The sequence below is a fragment of the Bubalus bubalis genome, chromosome 21, assembly GCF_019923935.1.
Source record: "Bubalus bubalis isolate 160015118507 breed Murrah chromosome 21, NDDB_SH_1, whole genome shotgun sequence".
NCBI lineage: Eukaryota > Metazoa > Chordata > Mammalia > Artiodactyla > Bovidae > Bubalus > Bubalus bubalis.
The window spans coordinates 18916302-18940677 of NC_059177.1; the positions used below are offsets into that span (position 1 = coordinate 18916302).

At 38.9% G+C, this 24376-nt stretch overlaps 1 protein-coding gene across 3 annotated transcripts in view; it reads right to left on the reverse strand.

Moving 5' to 3' along the window:
* GRM7 (glutamate metabotropic receptor 7) overlaps positions 1-24376 on the reverse strand; it is a 946213-nt gene that overhangs the window by 337141 nt on the left and 584696 nt on the right. For all 3 annotated transcript variants that reach the window (XM_044934328.2, XM_025272826.3, XM_044934327.2), the window contains exon 5: positions 22606-22746. In XM_044934328.2, coding sequence (XP_044790263.2) covers positions 22606-22746 — 141 coding nt within the window. The remainder of the gene's footprint in view (positions 1-22605; positions 22747-24376) is intronic.

Genomic DNA, 24376 nt, shown 5'->3' on the forward strand with positions numbered 1-24376 from the left:
TTTATTAACACAGGAATTAGAAGTTCTAATCACAACAATCAGATAAAAATAGTAATAATAATAAAAGGGAGTAAAAGGAATTCAAGTAGGAAGGGAATAAGTAAAACTGTCACTGTTTGCAGAAGACACAATGCTGCAAATAGAAAATTCTAAAGATGCCATCAAGAACTTCTGTAACTAAAAGAATGAATTCAGTAAAATTGCAGGAGACTAAATTACTATAAAGAACTTTGTTTTGCTTCTTACACTAACAACGAGCCATGAGAAAGAAAAATTAATAAACAATTCCATTTATTATTGCATCAGAAAGAATAAAATACCTAGAAATAAATCTAATGAAAGAGGCAATGACTTGTACTAGGAAATCCATGATATTGATAAAAGAAACTGAAGATGACACAAACAAATGATAAGATACACCATGTTAATGGAATGAAAAAAAATAATATTGTGAAAGTCATCATACTACCCAAGGCTATCTACATCATCTGTGCAATCCCTATCAAAATAGCAATGGACTTTTTCACAAAACTAGAAGAAATAATTCTAAAATTTGTATCAAAATACAAAAGACCCCAAATAGGCAAAGCTATCTTGAAAAAGAAAAACACAGCTGGAGATATAACACTCTGATTTCAAGGTATACTTTAAAGTTACTATACCTTAAAACTATCAATTAAAACAGCATGGTACTAACAACAACAACATATAAATAGATCAATGGAACAAAATAGAGAGCCCAGACATAAACCTATGCTTATACAGGCAATTAATCTACAACAAAGAAAGCAAGAGCATACAATGTGGAAAAAATAAACTTTTCTATAAATGATGTTAAGAAAACTGGATAGCTGCATGTAAAAGAATTAAACTGCACTACTCTTTACACATATATAAAACTAAACTTAAATATATTAAACTCTTGAAAGTAAGACCTGAAATTAGAAAAGTCCTAGAATAAAATATTGGCAATACGCTAACTCTTTGACATTGTTTAGGAGCATTAGGAGCATTTTTTTGGATATACCACTCCAGGAAAATGAAACAAACCCCAAACTAAACAAATGATGCTGCATCAAACTATAAAATTGTTTTGCACAGTGAAGGAAACTGTTAAAAAGAAAAGGCCACCTACCAAATGGAGCAAAAATATATTTGCAAATAATATGTCTGATAAGGGGTTAATATTAAAAAAAAAAAAAACTCATACAGTTCATCAAAAACAAACAACCTGATTAAAAAATGGGCAGAAGACCTGAATAGATATTATTCCATAAAGACATACAGAGGGTCAATAGAATCATGAAAAGATGCTTAACCTGGCTAATCACAAGCATAATGAGGGATCACCTCATATCTATCAGAATGTTTATTATCAAAAGACAACAAATGCTAAGTGTTGACAAGGAAGTATGGAAAAGGGAATCCTAGTGTAAGGCTGGAAGGAAAGTAATTTGGCACAGCCACTACTATGGATAACAATATGGAGGTTCCTCAAAAATGATTCCCCTTGTAATGCAGGGACCACTGGTTCGATCCCTGGTCTGAGAGGGCCCCAAATGCCACGGGGCAATGAAGCCTGTGAGATGCAGCTGCTGAGTTCACATTCCAGGGCCCATGTGCCACAACTATTGAAGCCCACATACCCTATAGCCCACGCTCAGGAACAAGAGAAGCCACCACAGTGAGAAGCCCACACACCACAACTAGAGAGTGGCCCCCACTTGCTGCAATTAGAGAAAGCCGAAATGAAGACCTAGTCCAAAAAAAAAGTACACATTTGTTTAAACATATATATACATATACGTTTAAATACACACACATACATACACACACACAGAGGACTATTACATGATCTAACAATTCCACTTTGGGGTACTTTTCTGAAAAAAACAAAAACACTAATTTGAATACATATATGTACCCCTCCATGTTCATTGCATTTTTTTTTTACAATAGCAAAGATATGGAAGCAACGTAAGTGTCCATTGATAGATGAGTGAAGAAGATGTGATATATACACATACAAACAGGCACAGCCACACACAATGGAATACCATTTAGCCACAAACAAGAATGAAATCTTGCCATTTGCAACAACATGGATAAACCTACTAGATATTATATTAGTCAGACAGAGAAAGAAGATTAGTATATGATATCCCTTATATGTGGAATCTAAAAAACAATGAAACAGACATTACTAAACAGAAACAGACTCATAGATACATATCACAAACGTGGCTGTGAGAGGGGTGGGGGTATAGGGTAAATAGATGAGAGAGATTAAGAGGTATGAACTTCCAATTACAAAATAAATGTTTGTTGGGGGTGAAATCTCTAACTTGAGGAATAGAGTCAATAACACAATAACACTGTAATAACTTCATATGGTGACAGACGGTAACTAGACTTATGATGATCATTTTGTAGAGTATACAGATATCAAAGCATTATACACTTGGAACTAACATAGTGGTGTAAGTCAATTATAATAATTCAATTTAGGTATATGTATATAATTTGTTTTAAAATTATAATAAACTGCAGCCATTAAATTATACTTTGCAAGACCACAGTAACCTTCAAGTTCTAAATGTGATCCTTTGCCACTTCATACATCTTTCAAGGAGTCAGTTAGAATGTCAAGTCTCTATAAAGCAGCTTACAGGTTGTTTAAATCATATTTTCCTAAGGTCATAAACTTTTTACAGGAAAAAGTTATGCATAGTTTACGTTTGTTTTTTTTTTTTTTACCCCATTTTTTCAATGAAATGTTAGTCCTTTCATGCCAGGAGGTGCCACTTCTTGAGTCATTGTTTTCAAGAGTAAAGCAAAATGCTTTGGTTCAAATCCCAGTACTGCTAGACACTAGCCAAGTGACTTGGAGAAAACCACTCATCAGACCTTTATGAACTTTGCTTTTATCTTCCCTTTCACTTGACTATAAATATTACCAGCTCTGCCAACTCTGCTGAGTTGTAGGGATGATCAAATGACACAGGAGATACTAAAACAATTTAAAGACTCTAAAGTGCATCTCATAAAAAAGATAAATCAGTACCCACAGAGATGGAAAAAAAATATTTCACCTTGCAAGTTTTCCAAGAAAGGCAAACCAAAACAGAGGCAATATTTCAGTAGTTTTGCCAGTGGCTAAATAAATAAGTACAGTGCTTTCAAAAAAAATTTTTTTAACTACACTTCAATTGTTCAAAATTTTTTCTACTCTCAATCTGCAATGATAAAAATAGTATTTTCATTATTTACTATTGATATTATTAAACATACATTTACTATTGCTTGTCTAATGCTTCCTATATGTCGGGCATTGTACTAAACACTCTACTTGGACAGGTGACCCTTGAACCATGTGGGGACTAGGGGTGCCAACCCATCATGCAGTTGAAAATCTGCCTGTAGCTTACAGTCAACTCTCTGCATCCATGGTTCCTTGTTATCCTCTCATTCAACCAACCACACATCGTGTAGTACCATGGTATCTACTCCTGAAAAAAATCTCCATGTAAGTGGACCTGTGTAGTTCAAACAGGTCTTCAGCAAGGGTTAAATGTACAAGCTCATTTAGAACTTCTCCTCAAAACACAAAACAAAACTCTATTAAGTTCTTATTATCATTTACATGTTACAAATTAGGAAACAGGGCACAGAGATGCAAGCTCATGAGTGCTAGGCTTCATAGCTATTGAGCTGGCCAAAAAGTTTGCGTTTTTCTGTGACATATTACAGAAAAACCCAAATGAACTTTTTTGGCCAATCCAACAGAATGGGGGCAAGAAACACAATTGATTTAAGGTGATTTAGTTTCAAAGTCCTCATTCTTTACTACTCCATTTAATGATTTTTATAAATTCATCCTCAGAAAGTAATCCAAAAGAAGAAAAGAACAAGAGGTCTTAGAGATATTTATGAATGTGTTTTGTATATACTTGCCAATTTTGGAGAGCTTCCCAGGTGGCTCTACTGGTAAAGAATCCACTGAATCAATGAAAATGATTGAAATCCTCCAGAATCAATGCAGGAGATGTGAGAGATGCAGGTTTGATCCCTTGGTCGGGAAGATCCCCTGGAGGAGGGCATGGCAACCCACTCCAGTATTCTTGCCTGGAGAATCCCATGGACAGAGGAGCCTGGCAAGCTACAGTTCATGGAGTCACAAAGAGTTAGATGCAACTGAAGCACATACACACACCAATTTTGGGTGAGTGAGTGAGTGATATGAGTAAAGTGATGTGAGTAAAGTGATGTGAGTAAAGATTCAGCAAATTATGGCAAATCAAATCACTTGACTATTACATGATACTTAAAATAATCAAGAAAACTACCAATAAGTACAGTATTTATGATCCATACTTTTTTAAATTCAGATCAGATGAGTCGCTCAGTCGTGTCCGACTCTGCAACCCCATGAATCACAGCACGCCAGGCCTCCCTGTCCATCACCAATTCCCAGAGTTCACTCAGACTCATGTCCATTGAGTCAGTGATGCCATCCAGCCAACTCATCCTCTGTCGTCCTCTTCTCCTCCTGCCCCCAATCCCTCCCAGCCTCAGAGTCTTTTCCAATGAGTCAACTCTTTGCATGAGGTGGCCAAAGTACTGGAGTTTCAGCTTTAGCATCATTCCTTTCAAAGAAATCCCAGGGCTGATCTCCTTCAGAATGGACTGGTTGGATCTCCTTGCAGTCCAAGGGACTCTCAAGAGTCTTCTCCAACACCACAGTTCAAAAGCATCAATTCTTCAGCACTCAGCCTTCTTCACAATCCAACTCTCACATCCATACATGACCACAGGAAAAACCATAGTCTTGACTTTAATTCAAAGTTACATCAATTTCTTATCATCAGCATGTTAAGATTACAAGATTGCCAGAATTTCTAGTCCTGCCCATGCCAGTATTCCAAGTGTTCTCAAGGACTATAAAGGCCTCTTTCCTACAAATGACAAATCCAGGTCAGGAAGCCCAGCAACATCATCCCAAAGTCTTTCTTTCTATGAATGCCAATGAATAAGACAGAGCCAATGAGACAGAATTCACTATTTTAATAAAAGCTTACACATTCTTGTGTTAACATCAGAAGAAAGTCAGATATAAGTGAACAGTTAGATATGCTGTCCCCAGAGAAAGGAAGAAAGTTCTTATCAGAACACAAGCCTGGAGTTTATTTCACTGCAATCTGTCTCCATCAGAGGAGGGAACCTCTCTTTCAAGGACAATGGCTTTTCCTTTGGCCATGCCCTTTCCCTACTTATGTGTAGAAAAGTGGCTCAGGGATTTAAAGGTAGGCAGACAGACCTCTCTCATTTGGCTAAATTGACAAAAGACAAACCTGGGGACCAGAGCTCCTTTCAGACACCCAAGTTTAGAACAGACACTCAAGAAGCAAACAAACAAACAAAAAGCCCAGAAGCCTGGAGTCAGCCGGGTCACCCTTCTTCGCTGCCACAGTGGTAGCCCCTCCTGGGCTCTGAATGCTGTGGCATTACAACATATTCACCATGAAGTGCCTCTGCCCTGGAGGTTGGCACAGGACAGCAGAAACAAATATTGACAAAGCCTTTTCAGATGGCCAGACCTGGGTTTGCATTCTTTCTGACTGAATGACCCAGAGCTGAAGGCAGAATGGAGCTCCCTAAGCCTGGGCCGCCACTTCCTGCCATGTGAGCTTGGGCAAAGAGCAGCACCTCTGCCTGCCTCCATTTTCTCATTTATAAAACAGTGAAAAATGAAAACCCTAGCTATGCTAGAGAGTCATTGTGAGGGATAAAAGAGTTAATATGTGTTTCACTTTCATCAACTAAAAGTTGAGGATAGGGAAAAGACAGTCTCTTCAGCAAATGGTTTTGGAAAAGCTGGACAGCCTCATGCAAATCAATGAAACCAGAAGATATCCTCACCATGCACAGAAATAAGCTCAAAATGGCTTAAAGACTTAAATATAAGATAAGACACCATAAAACTCCTAGAAGAGAACAGCAGCAAAACATTCTCTGAAATAAGCAGTACCAATGTTTTCTTAGGTCAGTCTCCCAAAGCAATAGAAATAAAATCAAAACAAACAAATGGAAGCCACTCAAACCTAAAAGCTTCTGTACAGAAAACCATCATCAAAATGAAAAAAGCTATAGACTGAGAGAAAACACTTGCCAATGATGCAACCAACAAGGGCTTAATCTACAAAATATACAAACAGCTCATGCAACTCAATAACAACAACAACAGAAACAAAACAGCCCTGCAGGGAAAAGGGCAGGAGACCTAAACAGATATTTCTCCAAAGACAGCATAGAGATGGTCCACAGTCACATGAAAAGATGTTCAACACTGCTCACTATTATAAAAATGCAAACCAAAACTACAATGAGGTACCATCTCATACCAGTCAGAACGGTCACTATTAAAAAGTCTACAAATAATAAATGTTGGAGAGGGTGTGGGAAAAAAAGGAGTCTTTTTACACTGTTGGAAGGAATGTAAATTTGTACAGCTACCATGGAAAACAGTATGGAGGTTTTTTTTAAAAAAAACTAGAGTTGTTATATGAACCTACAATCTTATTCCTGGGTATATATCCAGGGAAAACCATAATTTGAAAAGATATATGCATCCCAACATACAGTGCAGCACTTACAATAGCCAAGATGCAGAAGCAACCAAAATGTCCACTGAGGGGTGAATGAATAAAGATGCGGCACATATGCACCATGGAATTACTCACTCATAAAAAAGAACAAAATAATGCCATTTGCAGCAACATGGATGGGCCTAGAGATGAACATACTAAAGGGACTAAGACAGAGAAAGACAAGTATGATATGACACTAATTATAAGTGGAATCCAAAATATGGCACAAATGAACATATCTATGAAACTGACACAAAGTCACAGAGAGAGAACAGACGTGGGTGCCACGGGTGGGGATATGGGAAAAGATGGATCGGCAGTTTGGGATTAGCAGATGCAAATTTAGGATGGACATAAACAGCAAATTCATGAACTGATCCATATTTTCTGGCTTCCCTCATAGCTCAGTTTGTAAAGAATCCGCCTGCAATGCAAGAGACCCCAGTTTAATTCCTGGGTCGGGAAGATCCGCTGGAGAAGAGATAGGCTACTCACTCCAGTATTCTTGGGCTTCCCTTGGGGCTCAGCTGGTAAAGAATCCACCTGCAATGTGGGAGACCTGGGTTCGATCCCTGGGTCGGGAAGATCCCCTGGAGAAGAGAAAGGCTACCCACTCCAGTATTCTGGCCTGGAGAATTTCATGGACTGTATAGTCCATGGGGTTGCAAAGAGTCAGACACGACTGAGCAACTTTCATTTTCATAAACAACAAAGTCCTCTTGTATAGCACAAGGAACTATATTCAATATCCTGTGATAAGCCACAATGGAAAATAATGTGAGAAAAGAATATATGTGTATGTGTGTATATACACACACACACACACATATACACACACACACTGAATCACTTCACTGTACATCTGAAACTAACACAATATTGTAAACCGATTCTACTTCAATAAAATTTTAATTAAAAAAGTGAGGCTAAAAATATAATTCCCATTTTGAGGATCATTATTATCTATGTCAAGTGCTTGGTCTGGCAGCTGGCATTTGGCAAGCATTCAATAAATATTAGTTACTATATTACTTGTAAGTTAAATAAAATAAAATTAAAAAAAAAGACTCAAAATGAAAATCTTAAGTGTAACACTTGCAAAAAGCTGAAGGTTTTTGTTCATTTAGATTTGTATTCATCTACTTTTTCTTTTTTTTGCAGGATGAGACTGTCATTTAAGTAAATACCTAATAAGCATTGATTATTTTGTAATTTTTATTACTAAAGTTTTAGTCCTAGATCTAATTTCTTCCTCATAGGATGTAAAATGTAACAATTCTTCATTTATGAGAATAACAATAATTAATAGAGGGAAGGATATGGTCAAACCTGGGAGGCTGATGCATTCCTTAGTCCTCTGTTCCTGTGATTCTTTTTTCTTTTAAGGCAGGGATGGCTTATACATCATATTTTATTGAATTTGGGGAATTTCTCATTTTTTTACTTAAAATGGAGCACGTCAACTCAAATAAATGCAGATCTTGCATTTTTTTTTCAGTGTCGTGTAAAAACCAACATAATGGAGTTATGAAACATTTAACATGTGCAGCACAATAAATCCTACAGAGCCCCCGATTCAATACATTTGCCCAGGTTGATTCTCAAACCAGAGATTCTGTTTCAGTACTTGAAAGGGGCAGCAAGCTGAGCACCTTCCGGAAAACACAGGGACATACCACCTGCCCCTCCTCTCCCAACCTAATCAACTGAATTGATAGGTTTTGTGCAGATTTTTAAGCACAGCAAGTAAAATTAATTCCTCAACACTGACTTATTAAACTTCTACTCTATGCCTGACCTGAGCTGGATATTAGGAAAAAAAAAAGTGTGTCCGGTGTCACTGAACCTGCAGCAGAGTACAGGAGAGAGGTGTTCACCACAAACTCACACTAAGGAGGATAACATCACAAACTGAGGCCAGTGACCTTCAGAAGGAAAGAAAGTGGGGAGAAGAGACAGCAGACTGACTTGATCATGGAAGGGAGCATCAGTGGAGTCTTACTGAAGGGGTGACACTCTGAGATGTGAAGTGTGAGTAGGTATTAACTAATCAAGCCTTGTATTGAGGAAAACCAGTTCTGGGCAGATGGAACAGCATGTACAAAGGCCCTGTGGTAGCAAGAATTCAGGAGCATTTACAGAAATAAAGGAAGGTCAGACCTGTAGCAACAGGAGATGGGGCCCTAGAGACATGCTCAGAGCTTGTTTTCTTCCTGTGAACGATGTATGAACAATGACATGTCTTACATATTGGCAGTAGCAGGATTAGTTCTGCATGCTAAAAATAGCCCTGATTTAGGTTTTGAGCCCTTCTTGAAATTCAATAACACTTCTGCAATCTCAAAACTTGTCCAAGGAAAGAGAATCTGTTGAAATATAGTCCATGCCTGAGGCATGATTAATGCAGTCAAATTAACAGGCGGGCTGTCAGACATTTGAAGTCCAATAACTATTTGTCCTAATGATTTTTGTACACTTGTATCCACAGAAAGAGAACCACTTCCGCTTCGCTCTTGGCATAGTTTTCCTTTGATTCTTTGGTGGTTTAAAATTTCATTCTAAAATGCAGCCATTTGTTACAAACTTGCCTGAAACTTGCTTGTGACAGTTGCATTTTTCTCAAATGAAAAAAAGCAACAGCATCTCGTGATTCCGACATTTTCCTACCATAGTAAATTGCCCATTCCTGCCAGAGCATCAGACCACTTTGGTAGCTCAATTTATAACTGCTACTCTGATATTGGTATGCTTTTCCTTAAAGGTATTATTTTGTACTTTATACGGTTTCTCATGATTTCAGTCTCCACCATCTGTTTTCATAAGGTGGCAGGACTGTTCGCCCCATCCTAAAAGGACAGAGAGTCCCACCGGGATGAGACACGTTCAGAGAGAACTTCATAGTTCAGGCTGCAATTCCCTGTTGTGTGATTAAGCTGCCTATGAGACAGGGCAAGGGTATTTGTGTCTTTTTCTTGGTACAAGCTACTAACTTTTCATCAACATAACAAAGTTTGAGCACAAACCGTAAAGCATTGCCCTGCTTTGAGCTCAGGAGAGGAGAGAAGAAACCAGGTCAACTCATTTCTTCATCACAGCCATTTCTAAGTGAGGACCAGAGGGATTCATCCAGGATCATGATCAGAGGCATTCTACTGAAGATCCTTTATGGGCTCTGTGTCAGCAATGAGGAAAATGCTGCATTAACAAAACCAAAAACTGATTCCCAAAGGAGAATGTGCCTATTTACATCCTAATGGTCTAGGAAGGCAATTAGGTATCAGAGGAAAAAGAGCACAGGGAGATATCAGCTGCATTTATTATGTGGTTGATCCCTTTGACCCATGCCTTCTTCGTCGGTATAATGGGAATAGTAACCTCTTACAAACAGTCAGGGCTGTGGCAATGGTTTCTGCCAACTATTTAAGTCGGCAGAACTTAAACACCCTTAAACACCAAGGGGTGTTTAAAGTTTCTTGGAACAATTCTTAACTGTTGTTTTCTAATTTAACCTCTTATTTATTTCTTTCACTGCACAAATCATAACTTGCAATGATTTTATTCATCTGCTTTTGGTTTTCCACCTGCCTGCTGGACTGGAATAGAAGCTCCCTGAGGGCAGAGCCTGTATCTTGCTTCCAGCTCAGTTGCTCACCCTATGCAGGTACCTGACACATATTTGCCAAGTGAATGAATGAGGGATAGAATGTGAGAGAAAATGAGTGTGTGTCACCAGTTACTGGGATTTTTTTTCTCATTAGCAAACAGGTTCTCAGATAGGTCACAGAATTGCTCCAAGGTTCACTTCTGTTTTAATCTGTAAAAGGAGGGTGATGCACATCTTGTTTATTTCACCAGGCTGATGGGGCACCACTCTGGAGGATATACACACATAAAGGTATACTGACCTGTGCATGCTACTGCCGCTGCTAGCCGCTTTAGTCGTGTCCGACTCTGTGCGGCCCCACAGACGGCAGCCTACCAGGGTCCCCCGTCCCTCGGATTCTCCAGGCAAGAGTACGGGAGTGGGGTGCCATTGCCTTCTCTGACCTGTGCATGCTGCATGCTGCTGCTAAGTCACCTCATTCATGTCCGACTCTGTGCGACCCCATAGACAGCAGCCCGCCAGGCTCCACCGTCCCTGGGATTCTCCAGGCAAGAACACTGGAGTGGGTTGCCATTTCCTTCTCCAATGCATGAAAGTGAAAAGTGAAAGTGAAGTCGCTCAGTCGTGTCTGACTCTTCGTGACCCCATGGACTGCAGCCTACTAGGCTCCTCCGTCCATGGGATTCTCCAGGCAAGAGTACTGGAGTGGGGTGCCATTGCCTTCTCCAACCTGTGCAAAGTGCTTTACAAGACCAAGGGTGTTTAACGTCAAGAGAGAAATAACACTGGGTATGAACATTAAAAAGGACAGGGGATTTCAGTCATGGGGGAGATGCTTTTTATAAAAACAAAGCCAAAGGTAACTTCAGTCACCACCATCCACCACAATAATGGCATATAAACCCACTGCACATAAACTATTCCCACCGGGCATCATTCTATTAAATCCTGGCAAGTGAGACCATGTGGCAGGGACTACTGTTGTCCCCATTTTACAGCTGAGGAAACATGGGGCTGAGACGGCCTCAGTGATGAGCCCATGGTTACACAGTATGGGAGAGAGCTGGGGCTCACACCTGGCACTGGGACTCTTCAGGTCTCAACCGTTTTTCGTGCGTCAATTAGTGTAACTATATCAGGCAGCTTGAATACTGTGTTTCTACATAACAGAGCTCTATGCACCAGGAGGGCAAACACACACTATTTGAGGATGAGGAAATGGGAAGCCTCCCCATGTGTTCACCAGATACCTGACCAGGTGTGGTTGGAAACACTAAACCAAAGTTAGAAGTACCCCTGGACAGTTCTATCTGGGTTAATATAAAGGGTAGATGTTTATTTTGTGAGCACAGTTTTTATTCTCTAGAAAAAATGAATATGATGCTGTACACATTGTAAAAGCCTAAAATGCTTTTAGTACCAATATTTCTCTTTGGAAGGAGTAAAAGGGTTGGGGGGGGGAGGGAGGAAAACTTGTATTACTAGAAATGCTTCCAAAGGAAAACTATATTCCAGTCTAACTTTCTTGATGATACTTGATAAGTCATGCAACAGCCCTTTCTTATACCTACTAGAATGAGTCTAAGCAGCCAATTTATAATACTTCTATTGCTTAGAAGAGGCTCTTTGTTTACAAGGACTGTTGCTGAGATGACACCGATGCATTAATTCCCCTCATTCGGGAATTCCTTCTCATTAACTGCGTAGCCTGACAGAGTTTACAAAATGTGGCAAGGCCACAACTCCAGTTTTTAAAGCCATCGCCTATGGAAGCTAATGAGAAAGAAATGACACACATTTAATTTCGAATAATTACCCCTTCTACCATTTATGGAAATGGTTTTTGCCTGGATCCCCCTGGGCTTTCAATATGGTGTTCCACGATCCGCCTGATTCTGCACAGAATTCAACCTGGCGCCGTCGATCCCATGGTGAGTCGTATGCCCTAAAGTACAATGGTGTGTGCTGGAGAACCCTTTTCATGCTTTGGAGGATCAGCAGCAGAAAGAAGAATCCATTTTTCTGCAGAGTCCATCTTTACATGTCTATTTGAGAAGGCTGAAGGCAGCTAGCCTCTACCTTACACATCTGGTCAAGACGTGGGAAAATGAGCTTTAAGAATTTAGTGCTACACCCGCACTGTTTAAACACAAGGGCCTGGCTTGCCATCCATGACTCTTCTAACTTTGCTTGTATGGATATAGTGCTCTCCAGGAATATTCTTGCTAAGGTAGGGGCTCAGCAGTAAAGAATCTGCCTATAATGCAGGACATGCAGGTTCGATCCCTGGGTCAGGAAGATGCCCTGGAGGAGGGCATGGTAACCCACTTCAGTATTCTTGCCTGGAGTGAGGAGCCTGGCAGTAATATCCTTATATATTTATATGTCATTGTAAGCTCCAAAGCTCTTATCCCTTGCTTTTAAGACGTTTATAACAGAACATGGAAAAAAAAACAAAAAGATTGATTTGAGTTTGCATCAAGTGGTCAATAGAAAGCTCTGAGCTTCAGAGGTTGGAGTCCTGGAGGGTTCAAGACATACAGGGTTGCCACATGCTAAAGAATTACAAGGACATGGCTGGACCTAAGTTAGCATTCTCTCTCAGCCTCTACTAAAGACAGTCAGGAATAGAAGATGAAAAGGAAGAGACTGAGTGGAAGCCTCTAAGTTTAAGGGGGTTGTGCACCCCTGGAAAGAGTCCTCGGCTCCATGCCTTCCCACCTCGCAGCCTCAGGAGAGCTGGACAAGCCATCATGATCAGAGGTGAGTCCGGAGAAGCCCTGAGGCGGGGCCAAGAGACCATGCTGTGCTCACCACCACAACTCCACTCCTGAGAGACAGTACCACGTTCCTGGGGATGGACTCCTGGGCAGGCGGGAGTCACAGGGAAATGTCAAAGGCCCAGAGCAAAGGGACCTCACAAACAACTCCAGTGCCCCCACCTTCATAGAGCCCTCTGTAACTAAGTCTCAACCACACTGATACGAAGGAAGGAGGGACTCTAAAAAGACTGGTTAAACTTTTACACATCACTGGAATGGAGGTGCAAAAACAAAATGATAGAAAACAATCAAAAGTGGCATTTTCTGCACTACTGGTTTTGTGGCCCTGAGTTGTGTTTTCTGTAACTTAGCTGGAGGAGAGGGTGCAGGGATCACCGCTCTCAGAAGCAGCCTCACCACGTGTCACTTATCTTCTTTCAAATTTGTCCAGCGGCGTAACTGACATATTTGATGAAAGATGTCCACTGAAATCAGGCTACCCTTTTCGTTCTAAAGTTCCTTTAGAAAGATAAACTTTTGTATCTAATTGAATTAACAGTAAAGCCACAGAATCAGGATGGCCTTTCATATGATTTAATGCTCCGCTGAAGTCTTTCTGTCACCTAGTACATACAGGGATCCAAAGTCATACCTATAATCATCTTTTATGAACGTGGGATTTTTATTCAACACTTCTATTCCAAAAAGTATTGAAAATATGTTTTCCAAGAACAATGATGACTTCAGATGTCACATTCAGGTAATTCTAATTTGGGTAATACTATAATGATTACCATTTCATCTAGCTAAATTTTATTAGTTAATTCACCCATAGAGTTGCTAAAAAATGCTGTCCTATATCCACAAAGCCATTCTGAGATGATTCTGAGACATTTAATACATATTTAATATTCATTTTAACAACAATGACAACATATAAAAATTATAATAATCTGGTTCATACTTCCAGTTTCCACACAGATAGAAACCAATCACTGTGGAGGGAGGTAGGGGAAGACTTAGGGGTGATGGTAGCAAGACAGACATCAAACAAGATGTTGATGTTCAGAGAAGAGGAAGAGAATTAAAAATTTAACAAAGAACCATATTAACACACAATCCAATCCATAATGGATGTTCTATGCAGATTAAATCACAATTAATCTGCATCGAACCTTAGTTTAACAAAGCAAAAGGGAATAAAAATACATTTTACTTTACTTATCATCAAAATGGCTTCAAAAAGTCTTAGAGCGACAAAGAGTAAGACTATTTGTCTATAGCATTTTGATGTGGATTCCTTAATGATGCTGAATAAATGAGGAATCACAATATAACATCTATATAACTATTAAAGGTCAATTCAGAATAGAATAATAAAATGACAGGGAAAACTAAGTAGTAGAGTGAAATCCTTCCTCTCCCCACGCCCATATGCTGCTGCTGCTAAGTCGCTTCAGTCATGTCCGACACTTCAGTCATGTGACCCCATAGACGGCAGCCCACCAGGCTCCCCCGTCCCTGGGATTCTCCAGGCAAGAACACTGGAGTGGGTTGCCATTTCCTTCTCCAATGCATGAAAGTGAAAAGTGAAAGTGAAGTCGCTCAGTTGTGTCTGACTCTTCGTGATCCCATGGACTGCAGCCTACCAGGCTCCTCCGTCCATGGGGTTTTCCAGGCAAGCGTACTGGAGTGGGGTGCCATCGCCTTCTCCGCCATGCCTGTATAGTCTCAGAGAATTTAACTTACTTTAGCGTAACTCCTTTGTCCTGATAGTTAACAAATTATATAGGCTCTCCTGGGCCCGGGTCTCAGGTAAAAACAAAAGACTTGAGAAATGCTTGCTTTGTTCTCACTAATAGCATTTTTTTTAACACGTGGGAAGAAAATTTTATTTTTTAAACTTTTTATTTTGTATTGGAATAGGCTTCCCTGGTGGCTCAGACAGCAAAGAATCTGCCAACAATGCAGGAGGCCTGGGTTTGATTCCTGGGCTGGGAAGATCCCCTGGAGAAGGGAATGGTTACCCACTCCAGTATTTTTTTTTTTTAATTGGAGGCTAATTTCTTTACAACATTGTAGTGGTTTTTGCCATACACTGACATGAATCAGCCATGGGTGTACATGTGTCCCCCGTCCTGAAACCCCTTCCCACCTCCTCCCCATCCCATCCCTCAGGGTTGTCCCAGTGCACCAGCTTTGAGTGCCCTGTTTCATGCATCAAACTTGGACTGGTGATCTATTTCACATATGGTAATATGCATGGTTCAATGCTATTCTCTAAAATAATTCCACCCTTGCCTTCTCCCCCAGAGTCCAAAAGACTGTTCTTTATATCTGTGATTCTTTTGCTTTCTTGCATATAGGGTCATCGTTACCATTTTTCTGAATTCCATATATATGCATTAGTACACTGTATTGGTGTTTTTCTTTCTAACTTGCTTCACTCTGTATAATAGGCCCCAGTTTCATCCATCTCGTTAGAACTGACTCAAATACATTCTTTTTAATAGCTGAGTAATATTCCATTGTGTATATGTACTACGGCTTTCTTATCCATTCGTCTGCCAATGGACATCTAGGTTGCTTCCATGTCATGGCTATTATAAACAGTGCTACGATGAACATTGGAGTACATGTATCTCTTTCAATTATGGTTTCCTCAGTGTGTATGCCCAATAGGAGGATTGCTGGGTCGTATGGCAGTTCTATTTCCAGTTCTTTAAGGAATCTCCACACTGTTCTCCATAGTGGCTGAACTAGTTTGCATTCCCACCAATGGTGTAAGAAGGTTCCCTTTTCTCTGCACCCTTTCCAGCATTTATTGTTTGTAGACTTTTGGATAGCAGCCATCCTGACTGGCATGAGATGGTACCTCATTGTGGTTTTGATTTGCATTTCTCTGATAATGAATGATGTTGAGCTTCTTTTCATGTGTTTGTTAGCCATCTGTGTGTCTTCTTTGGAGAAATGTCTGCTTGGTTCTTTGGCCCATTTTTTGATTGGGTCGTTTATTTTTCTGGTATTGAGCTACATGAGCTGCTTGTATATTTTTGAGATTAATTCTTTGTCAGTTGCTTCATTTGCTATTATTTTCTTCCATTCTGAAGGCTGTCTTTTCACCTTGCTTATAGTTTCCTTTGTTGTGCAAAAGCTTTTAAGTTTAATCAGGCCCCATTTGTTTATTTTTGCTTTTATTTCCATTACTCTGGGAGGTGGGTCATAGAGGATCCTGCTGTGATTTATGTCAGTGAGTGTTTTGCCTATGTTTTCCTGTAGGAGTTTTTGATCTTACATTTAGACCTTTAATCCATTTTCACTAACAGCACTTCTTACTAGGGTTTTGCCACCTCCCACTCCCAATAGAGTGGCCTTTACTTAAACTATTAATTTTGACAAGTAAGGTGTAAACACAGCTTAAGGATACTGACCTCCCAAAACGTGGACATTTACCAAAGGATACTCTCTGGCCCCTGATATACGTCCACAGTAAATATTGGTTGATTAGTGCCTCAGATCAAAACTGAATTTGCCTATTGTGTGACTTGAAAATGTGTGTGTGGGCTAAGTTGCTGCAGTCATGTCCAACTGAATTCCAGACATGGAATTGGAATACATTTCAATTGTATTCCAACTGAAATTGGAATACATTGTATTTTTGCCACAAAACAAAACAAAAAATATGTCACCAATTTATTCTTCCTCTGTCATCTCAAAAGAAGAACAAATCTCTGAAAGTCAAATTATCCCTTCATGGGATGATGGATTTCTAAATGCTGAGTTCCTTCTTTTCAACAAAGAGATAATTCTGATGAATCAGTATTTACAAAGTGACATTTGGCAGGACGATAATGTTAGTTAGACAAATGTCTGTGTGAGCCTTAAAATATGGCACAGTGATAATTTTTATGGACTGCCACAGGCAAGCACATTCAGATTTTCAGGACCTTCTGACTTTAAATAATGGGTTTAAAAGCAAAGACCTTGGGGATGCTACTAGCCACATAGGGATATGGTGCATCAGGGATAAATGGTACAGAAGTTGAGGCAGGAGGTGTTCAGCAAGTCCAAAGTCCAAAAATGGTTGGGGACACTCTACAGTTAGAGTGTGTGTGTGTGTTAGTCACTCAGTCATGTCTGACTCTTTGCAACCCAATGGACTGTAACCCTCCAGGCTCCTTTGTCCATGGAATTCTCCAGGCAAGAATACTGGAGTGGGTTGCCATTCCCATCTCCAGGGGAATCTTCCCAACCCAGGGAATGAACCCGAGTGTCCTTCATTGAAGGTAGATTCTTCCCTGAGTCACCAGGGAAGTCCTTCTAGCGCTGAAATTACATAATCTTTGAGCCTCATTCCATCATTCCATTTGTAACAAAGTTTAATGTTGCCTGCCTACAAACTGTTCAATGCCTCTGTACATCGCTGTGCAATGTGCACTCCAGTGAGAATCTCCTGTGTATACATACATGCTTATTCAAATCCTTGAGTTTATTTTCCTGTTAGAATTTTATATACACACTGATTTTCCATAGGACTGACATAAGGCAATAGGATCTTCATGACCCACCACCCCTACATCCCAGGTAACTGCTTTCAGCCCAGAACAGCAGACACTTGCCATTATTAAGCTATTACTATGTAATGATATCATTTTAGATCGCCTGTTTGAGTGATCTAATTTAATCCCCACAATAACTTTGGATGTAAACTTTTCTTATTCCCATTTCAAAGATGAGGAAAGGCTTTGAGAGGTTAAGCAATATTTTCCAATCACCCACAGGGATATGAAGATACAGCCCTGGAACACAGTCCTAGCCTCTTTCATGACAGACAGTTTCACAACCATTTTGGTAGAGTGATTTTTCTGATGTCAAGATGGCCTCAATCTCTTCTGCAGACACATCACTTTATGTTTTTTCCTACTTCCTTTGACCTTGGTATCTCCGCAAAAACATACTATTCCCAAAGAGATCATACGCTGGCTTAGTCTCTATGTCAGCAACATACTGGCGAGCATTAAGGGTGAACACTTACCCAGTGGGGCGGGGGTGGCAGAGTACACATTTAACCTGAAAAACATATCACATCTGCTCTTTCTTTTCACATGTGGCACATAATCTATAATGAACTATCTAAAACGACTTCCTCTATGACGTATGTAGCTGCCACTGCATGCATAAGGAGACGGAACTCTTCCACGAAGCAGCGTGAATGGCATTAGTGCCTGTCAGGTAGAGTTTGTGCTTTCTGTGACAGCTTAAAACACCAGCAAATCTCCTCAAGGACATGACCCCTTGGGGAAGGGCAGCCAAGACAACCAGCAAGCAGCATGGGTCCCTGGAGAATCTTAATTTATATCAGTAACAATTAGGCAACCTCCGGGGAAGGCGGCATGAAGAATGTCCAGTTCTCAGGGTTGAGAGATCGTGGAACTGGGTATCAGGGGGAAAGTTGGGATTTGTTAAAACACTGAGGAATGTGGTAGCTTTCCTTGTTTGAAGGTGACTTTAAGTGCATACGGAAAATTTACAGGAATAGAAATTATATGGTTGTTCACGTAAGTTCCTATAAGAATCTATGCACAAGTAATGCCACATTAAATTATAAAGCATACACAGTTTTTTTAATGATAATTTCTTGTTTAACAATTATTCTCCTTTTTGTGACTTTGTACCATCTTGGGTTTTTTAGAGCTCACTGTTTTCCCCTGATCTCAGTGACTTGCTCTCTCTAAATAGTTATGGATACCATACCTCATCTTTAAAACTCATCTGACCAGATAACTTATGTAATGATCTTGAATGATCCAAGACTACTTGGAACTAATAGATAATAAGTAGCTCATGATGGCTAAAGGAGATCAGTCCTGGGTGTTCTTTGGAAGCACTGATGCTAAAGCTGAAACTCCAATACTTTGGCCACCTCATGCGAAGAGTTGACTCATTGGAAAAGACTCTGATGCTGGGAGGGATTGGGGGCAGGAGGAGAAGGGGATGACAGAGGATGAGATGGCTGGATGGCATCACCGACTCGATGGACATGAGTTTGAGTGAACTCCCGGAGTTGGTGATGGACAGGGAGACCTGGCATGCTGTGATTCATGGGGTCACAAAAAGTTGGACACAACTGAGCGACTGAACTGAACTGATGGCTAAAGAGAATATATATAAAATATATTAAAAAAATTTATATATATAAAAAAATATATATATTATATATATATAAATTTATATATATATAATATATATAATATATATTATATATATTATATATATAATATATATAATATATATTATATATATATTTTATATATATATAAAATTTTTATATTTATTTATTTTTTATTTTTATTATATTTATATATATATTTTACATATATATTTTATATATATTATATATATATATTTTATTATATTTATATATAAAATTTATATATATATAAATTTATATTATATATATTTATATTATATTATATATATATTATTTATATTTATATTATATATTATATTTATATTATATTATATATAATATAATATATAATTATATATATTATATATAATTATATATTATATATTATATATTATTATATATATAATTATTAAATATATATAATTATATATATTATAATATATAATATATATTATATATATTATACATATATAATATATATATTTATATATATATAAAATTTATATATATATAAAAAGAGAATATATATAAAATATATATAAAAAAAAGGTGTGCATGCTAGTTTGTGTCCGAATACTAGGAATGGATATTTCAAGACTTTCTTCTTTTTCAGCAGAGACCAGTCACACACAGATATGCGAAGGGGGCTGTTTTCTGCAGTCCTCAGGTCAAGACATCTACTAACTACACTCTCTGCACTGCCAGATGATTCAGCCTGCCTCCACCTCTGGTTGCTTCCCCACGTGCCGATTCTCTTGATGCTTCAAAATCTGATACCAACACAAGTTTTGCCTCACATCTCCCCATATCCTTAAGTGCACCAATGGCTTCCTTCTCCCATCCACTCTTTTCTTTAATTAAAACAATTTCTCAATGCAAGAATTCTCATGAATACATTTATTATGTCATTTCTCTCCATGTTTTCTTTCCCTGTGATCTAGCAAATCTCAGTCTGTCCTTTCCCCCATTTTTCCAAGTTCCAAAGTGTCAGGATTTTTGAAATAGTATTTTGGGGATACTTTCAAAGAAAATACAAGTGTAGTTGAATTTGGGCAAAGAAAGTATAAGAAATAATAACAAGCACAGACCAGCCATGTTCTTATAGCCAATAATGGGAAGAACGAAAGCCACACTGATAGTGGTAGCATCTACCTTCAGGCAGGATGGCAGCTGCAAGGGAAGTGGGAAGTGAGAAAAGAGAAGGTATTTACATAATTTGGGGTCACAGGTAATTTAGCAGATGTGATCATGGACTCTTCGCATGGAGGAAGCATGATATGAAAACACAAACACTGCTGTTTGTATTTCTGAAGGTAGTGGTTTGGATAATGAGCTTGAACGTTTTTATAAACTTAAACTCTCGATAATCAGCACCAAAATATGACTGCAGACAAAACAGTCTGGTTAGAGTATCTACACAGACTGGAGATGGGCCTGAGAATGGTCCTAATGGCCATTAGAGCGTTCAGTCCCCCTTTCAGACTCTACAAATCATCAAATGTCAGAAAGAGCCAGAAACTGTCATCAATCATTTAGATACTTCCAGCACATTTGGATGTCCCCTGTCACAGAGACAAATTATCCACATGTCAAACTAATTTTTCGGTTTCCACTTGAAAGCTTTGTGTCACCTAGGTCTAGTCAACATTGAATTAATTTTTTTTTTCTCCCCAGCCCCTACAACGTTATAAGGATCCTATTACTGACAACACTGTTGTTATATACTATGGTCTAGAGAATGTGGTTAATCTAATATTCTAGGTAATGGAGTCACACGTCCTGTTGTGTATTATACAGATTTTTCAAATCATTATTGTAACTCATGTCTCTTTATATCTTATCTCCCCTTCTTCACACACATACACACACACACACACACACACACACACACACACACACAAACAACACTCCTTGAAGTAAAGGTCTAAATTTCAGCATCCTCACACCATTCATGGTATTTTAGTACTGTGCTCAATATACATTACTCTTCATTAACAGATGTTTGCTGAATGGGCAAATCTATAGTATCTGGATGGCCAATATTCAAAGACCTACATTGCAGAGAAAGACTACTCATGAGTGTATACAATATGAATGTCTCTTTCTTGATCATACTAAAGACATTTCAGTGTTTGTGCTACCTCAAGGTCATCACTGCAAATGTTGACACCCACTTAAGCATAAAATCGGTGAATGTTATGTAATAGAGGGCTAGGTGGTAAGATGGCAGGATAGGCTACACCCTGGTGCAAGATCTCCCCCGATTTCCAGTATCCGAAGGATAAAGACCCAAATCCACACATGTCCCATTACAGCTTATTCCTTTGTCCATATCTTTATACATCCAGCTTTGACTCACACATGCATCCTATTCTCTTGAGAGCATGTTTTTCTGCTTTTCAAGTCCTCTGAGGCACCATCATTTTTCCTGCTATGAGCCCTGCACCATGCTCTTCCTCTCTCAGAAACTCTCCAGTCTGTTCTTCTCCATTCCTAACCAGCCAGTGTCTACTCATCTTTTGAGAGAGCTTTTACCTTTAAGATGAGTAAAATTCCTTGATTATTATGCCCATACACCCTCAGAATATTTATTACAGTTTATAATTATGTATTCATAGAAAGGTCACTGGAATAATGTAGATTTCCCCCCCTACTTTCTCTAGCAGCATTAAAGCATGGTTTACTTACTTGGTTTACTCCCCATTGGATCAGGAGTACCTGGCACAGTGATGAGTAGAAAGGGGTCACTCAATACGTATTTATGAATGAATCCATGAATAAATATGTGATTCTGCTTTCTGATTATGGACTACACATAAATAAATGGTAAACACTTGTGTTTATTATTTAGAATACTTATATAAGGTTGTATATGAGGCTTAGTATCTTGAAGCATATTTTAAATAGCAGGTAACTCAATTTGGACATTATGAAAATCCACTGAAATCCTCATTACTCTGACCCCAACACACATTTTGTTTCCTTCATCAAATATGTTATTTTAGCATTTTTAGTCATGTCTCTGCTGACCATTCATTCTGATGCTGATATGGAATTGGTAAGAGATTTAAGCCTCTGTGAAAATGACTTTATACTCCTGGCTACAACATGAACTAATATTTATCAGTGAGAGCGTTCAAGGCAACATGACCCCTTTTGAATTCAAAGAATCAATGAAAATGTCAATTATCACTAGATGGAAAGGCAGAAAAGAATACATTCTTGTCTGTAGTGTTTTTGTCCTGCAAGACTCATGCTCCTGTTCCATTTTCTGAATAATCTAGTAAAATTCAATTTACTTTTTCAATTTGTCTCCAGCCAAGCTTCCTTCTGTCAGCTCTACAGAAATTTCAATGCTGGCCACGTAGAGTAACAGGAGAAGGACAACGAGAATGAGATTACCTGTGCATTTGCGATCTGTGTCTTCTTTCTTTGACCCACTAATCGTCAGCTTGCAGTTGAAGTTTTCCTCCCAGTATTCGGCAAACCATACGTTTCTTCGGTTGTTTTCAAGTGTGCGGGATGTAAAATAGGCATCGAACCCTAAACAGAGTTAAATGAAAAGGTCATTGCTTGTGGGGCACTAATGGAACATTTGGAAATAAAAATACCAGTAATAGTTTTTCTTTGTTTTAGTGGACTGGATGCTTGCTCTTTTGTGTCAATCAAAAAAAAAAAAAAAAGAATAAGAAAAAGGTAAAAAATTCTAATGCCAACACACATGGCTAAATCTTTACTTCATTCTGTCAGGCAGATGTGTGGCAGACAAATGACATTTCACAGTGAAATCTGAGTTACAGATCTTAGCGATAATATGATGACCACAGCATCCCTTGTGCCTCTTGGGAACTAGACCAGGGACAAAGCATCTTTATCATCACCAAGATAATAAGTGATCATTTCCGTACTTACTATGGACCAGACTCTGCTTGACATAGGTTCTTTCTTTCATTCACTGGGAAAGGAAAGGTCGTTCTTTCTTAACAACCTGTGTGGCAGCTGCTACCACTTCCATTATGCCAGTGAAAAAACAGAGCCTTAGAAGAAATAGGGGTTTCCCTGGTGGCTCAGATGGTGAAGAATCTACCTGTAATAGAAGACTAGGGATTCAATCCCTGGGTTGGTAAGATCTCCTAGAGGAGGGAATGGGAACCCACTCCAGTATTCTTGCCTGGAGAAGCCCATGGACAGAGGTGCCTGGCAGGCTATAGTGCATGGAGTCACAAAGAGTCAAACGTGACTTAGCAACTTAATACAGTCATATGAGAAGAAATAGCACCATGCCTAAGGTCAATCATTATGCCATATTCTGCATCCCTAATCATGTGAGTTATGACCTGCGATTATCATTCTAAGAACCTTCCTGCATTTAGTAAGGATCCATTATGAAACTGACTTTCCACTCAAAAAGTAAGTTTATGTAGAGATCATAGGTAAACTGACCCTAACATAAGTGTAAAGCTGTTTATGAAGAGCATTAGATGAACAGACTTGAGAGTATAAGTTCCTAGGAAATCTTTAGCTACCTCTTTAGTATGGTTCAGCCTTAAATGATCCAATGGTCCTTCAAGAATCAAATTGGACTCAGGATCAGAAGAGCGGGCATTGAATTCCAACTCTACAAATCTCAGTAAGTCATGGAAACATGAACAAGTACAGGCTGGAGTGGTCTTATTTCCCTTTCATTTACTTGTAGGATGAAAACCGCACTACCTGTTTCCCTCACAGCATCTATTTTCTAGCCATGGCAAGACTTTGGAAACTCACTGATTTTAAGATCAAGAACCACAGAAGGTGGATTTATTTTCACATTAATTAAATCATGCAAAGTTAAACTTATTTAAAGCCCTAAGGTGGGGGGGGGGGAGCTCCCAACTAAATTTCACAAGAGGAGCACATTGATTGAATTTTATCCACCACTATCTTCCTGGCTCAATACATAGTAACCCTACTATAAGTGGAAAACTTGAAATAAGTAAATGAGACAAAGAAACAGCAAAGAAAAAAGGAGACTGCATAATATTTTAGGAAAAATAAAAAGAATAGTCTACATCTCTTGCTTCTTTTCTAGGGTGTTGTCAGAACACGATCCTTGACCCAATATCTAGTCTTTCTATGCTCCTGACTTCATTGATTTGATGTAATCAAGCTATAGCGTCTGATCTCACCCTGA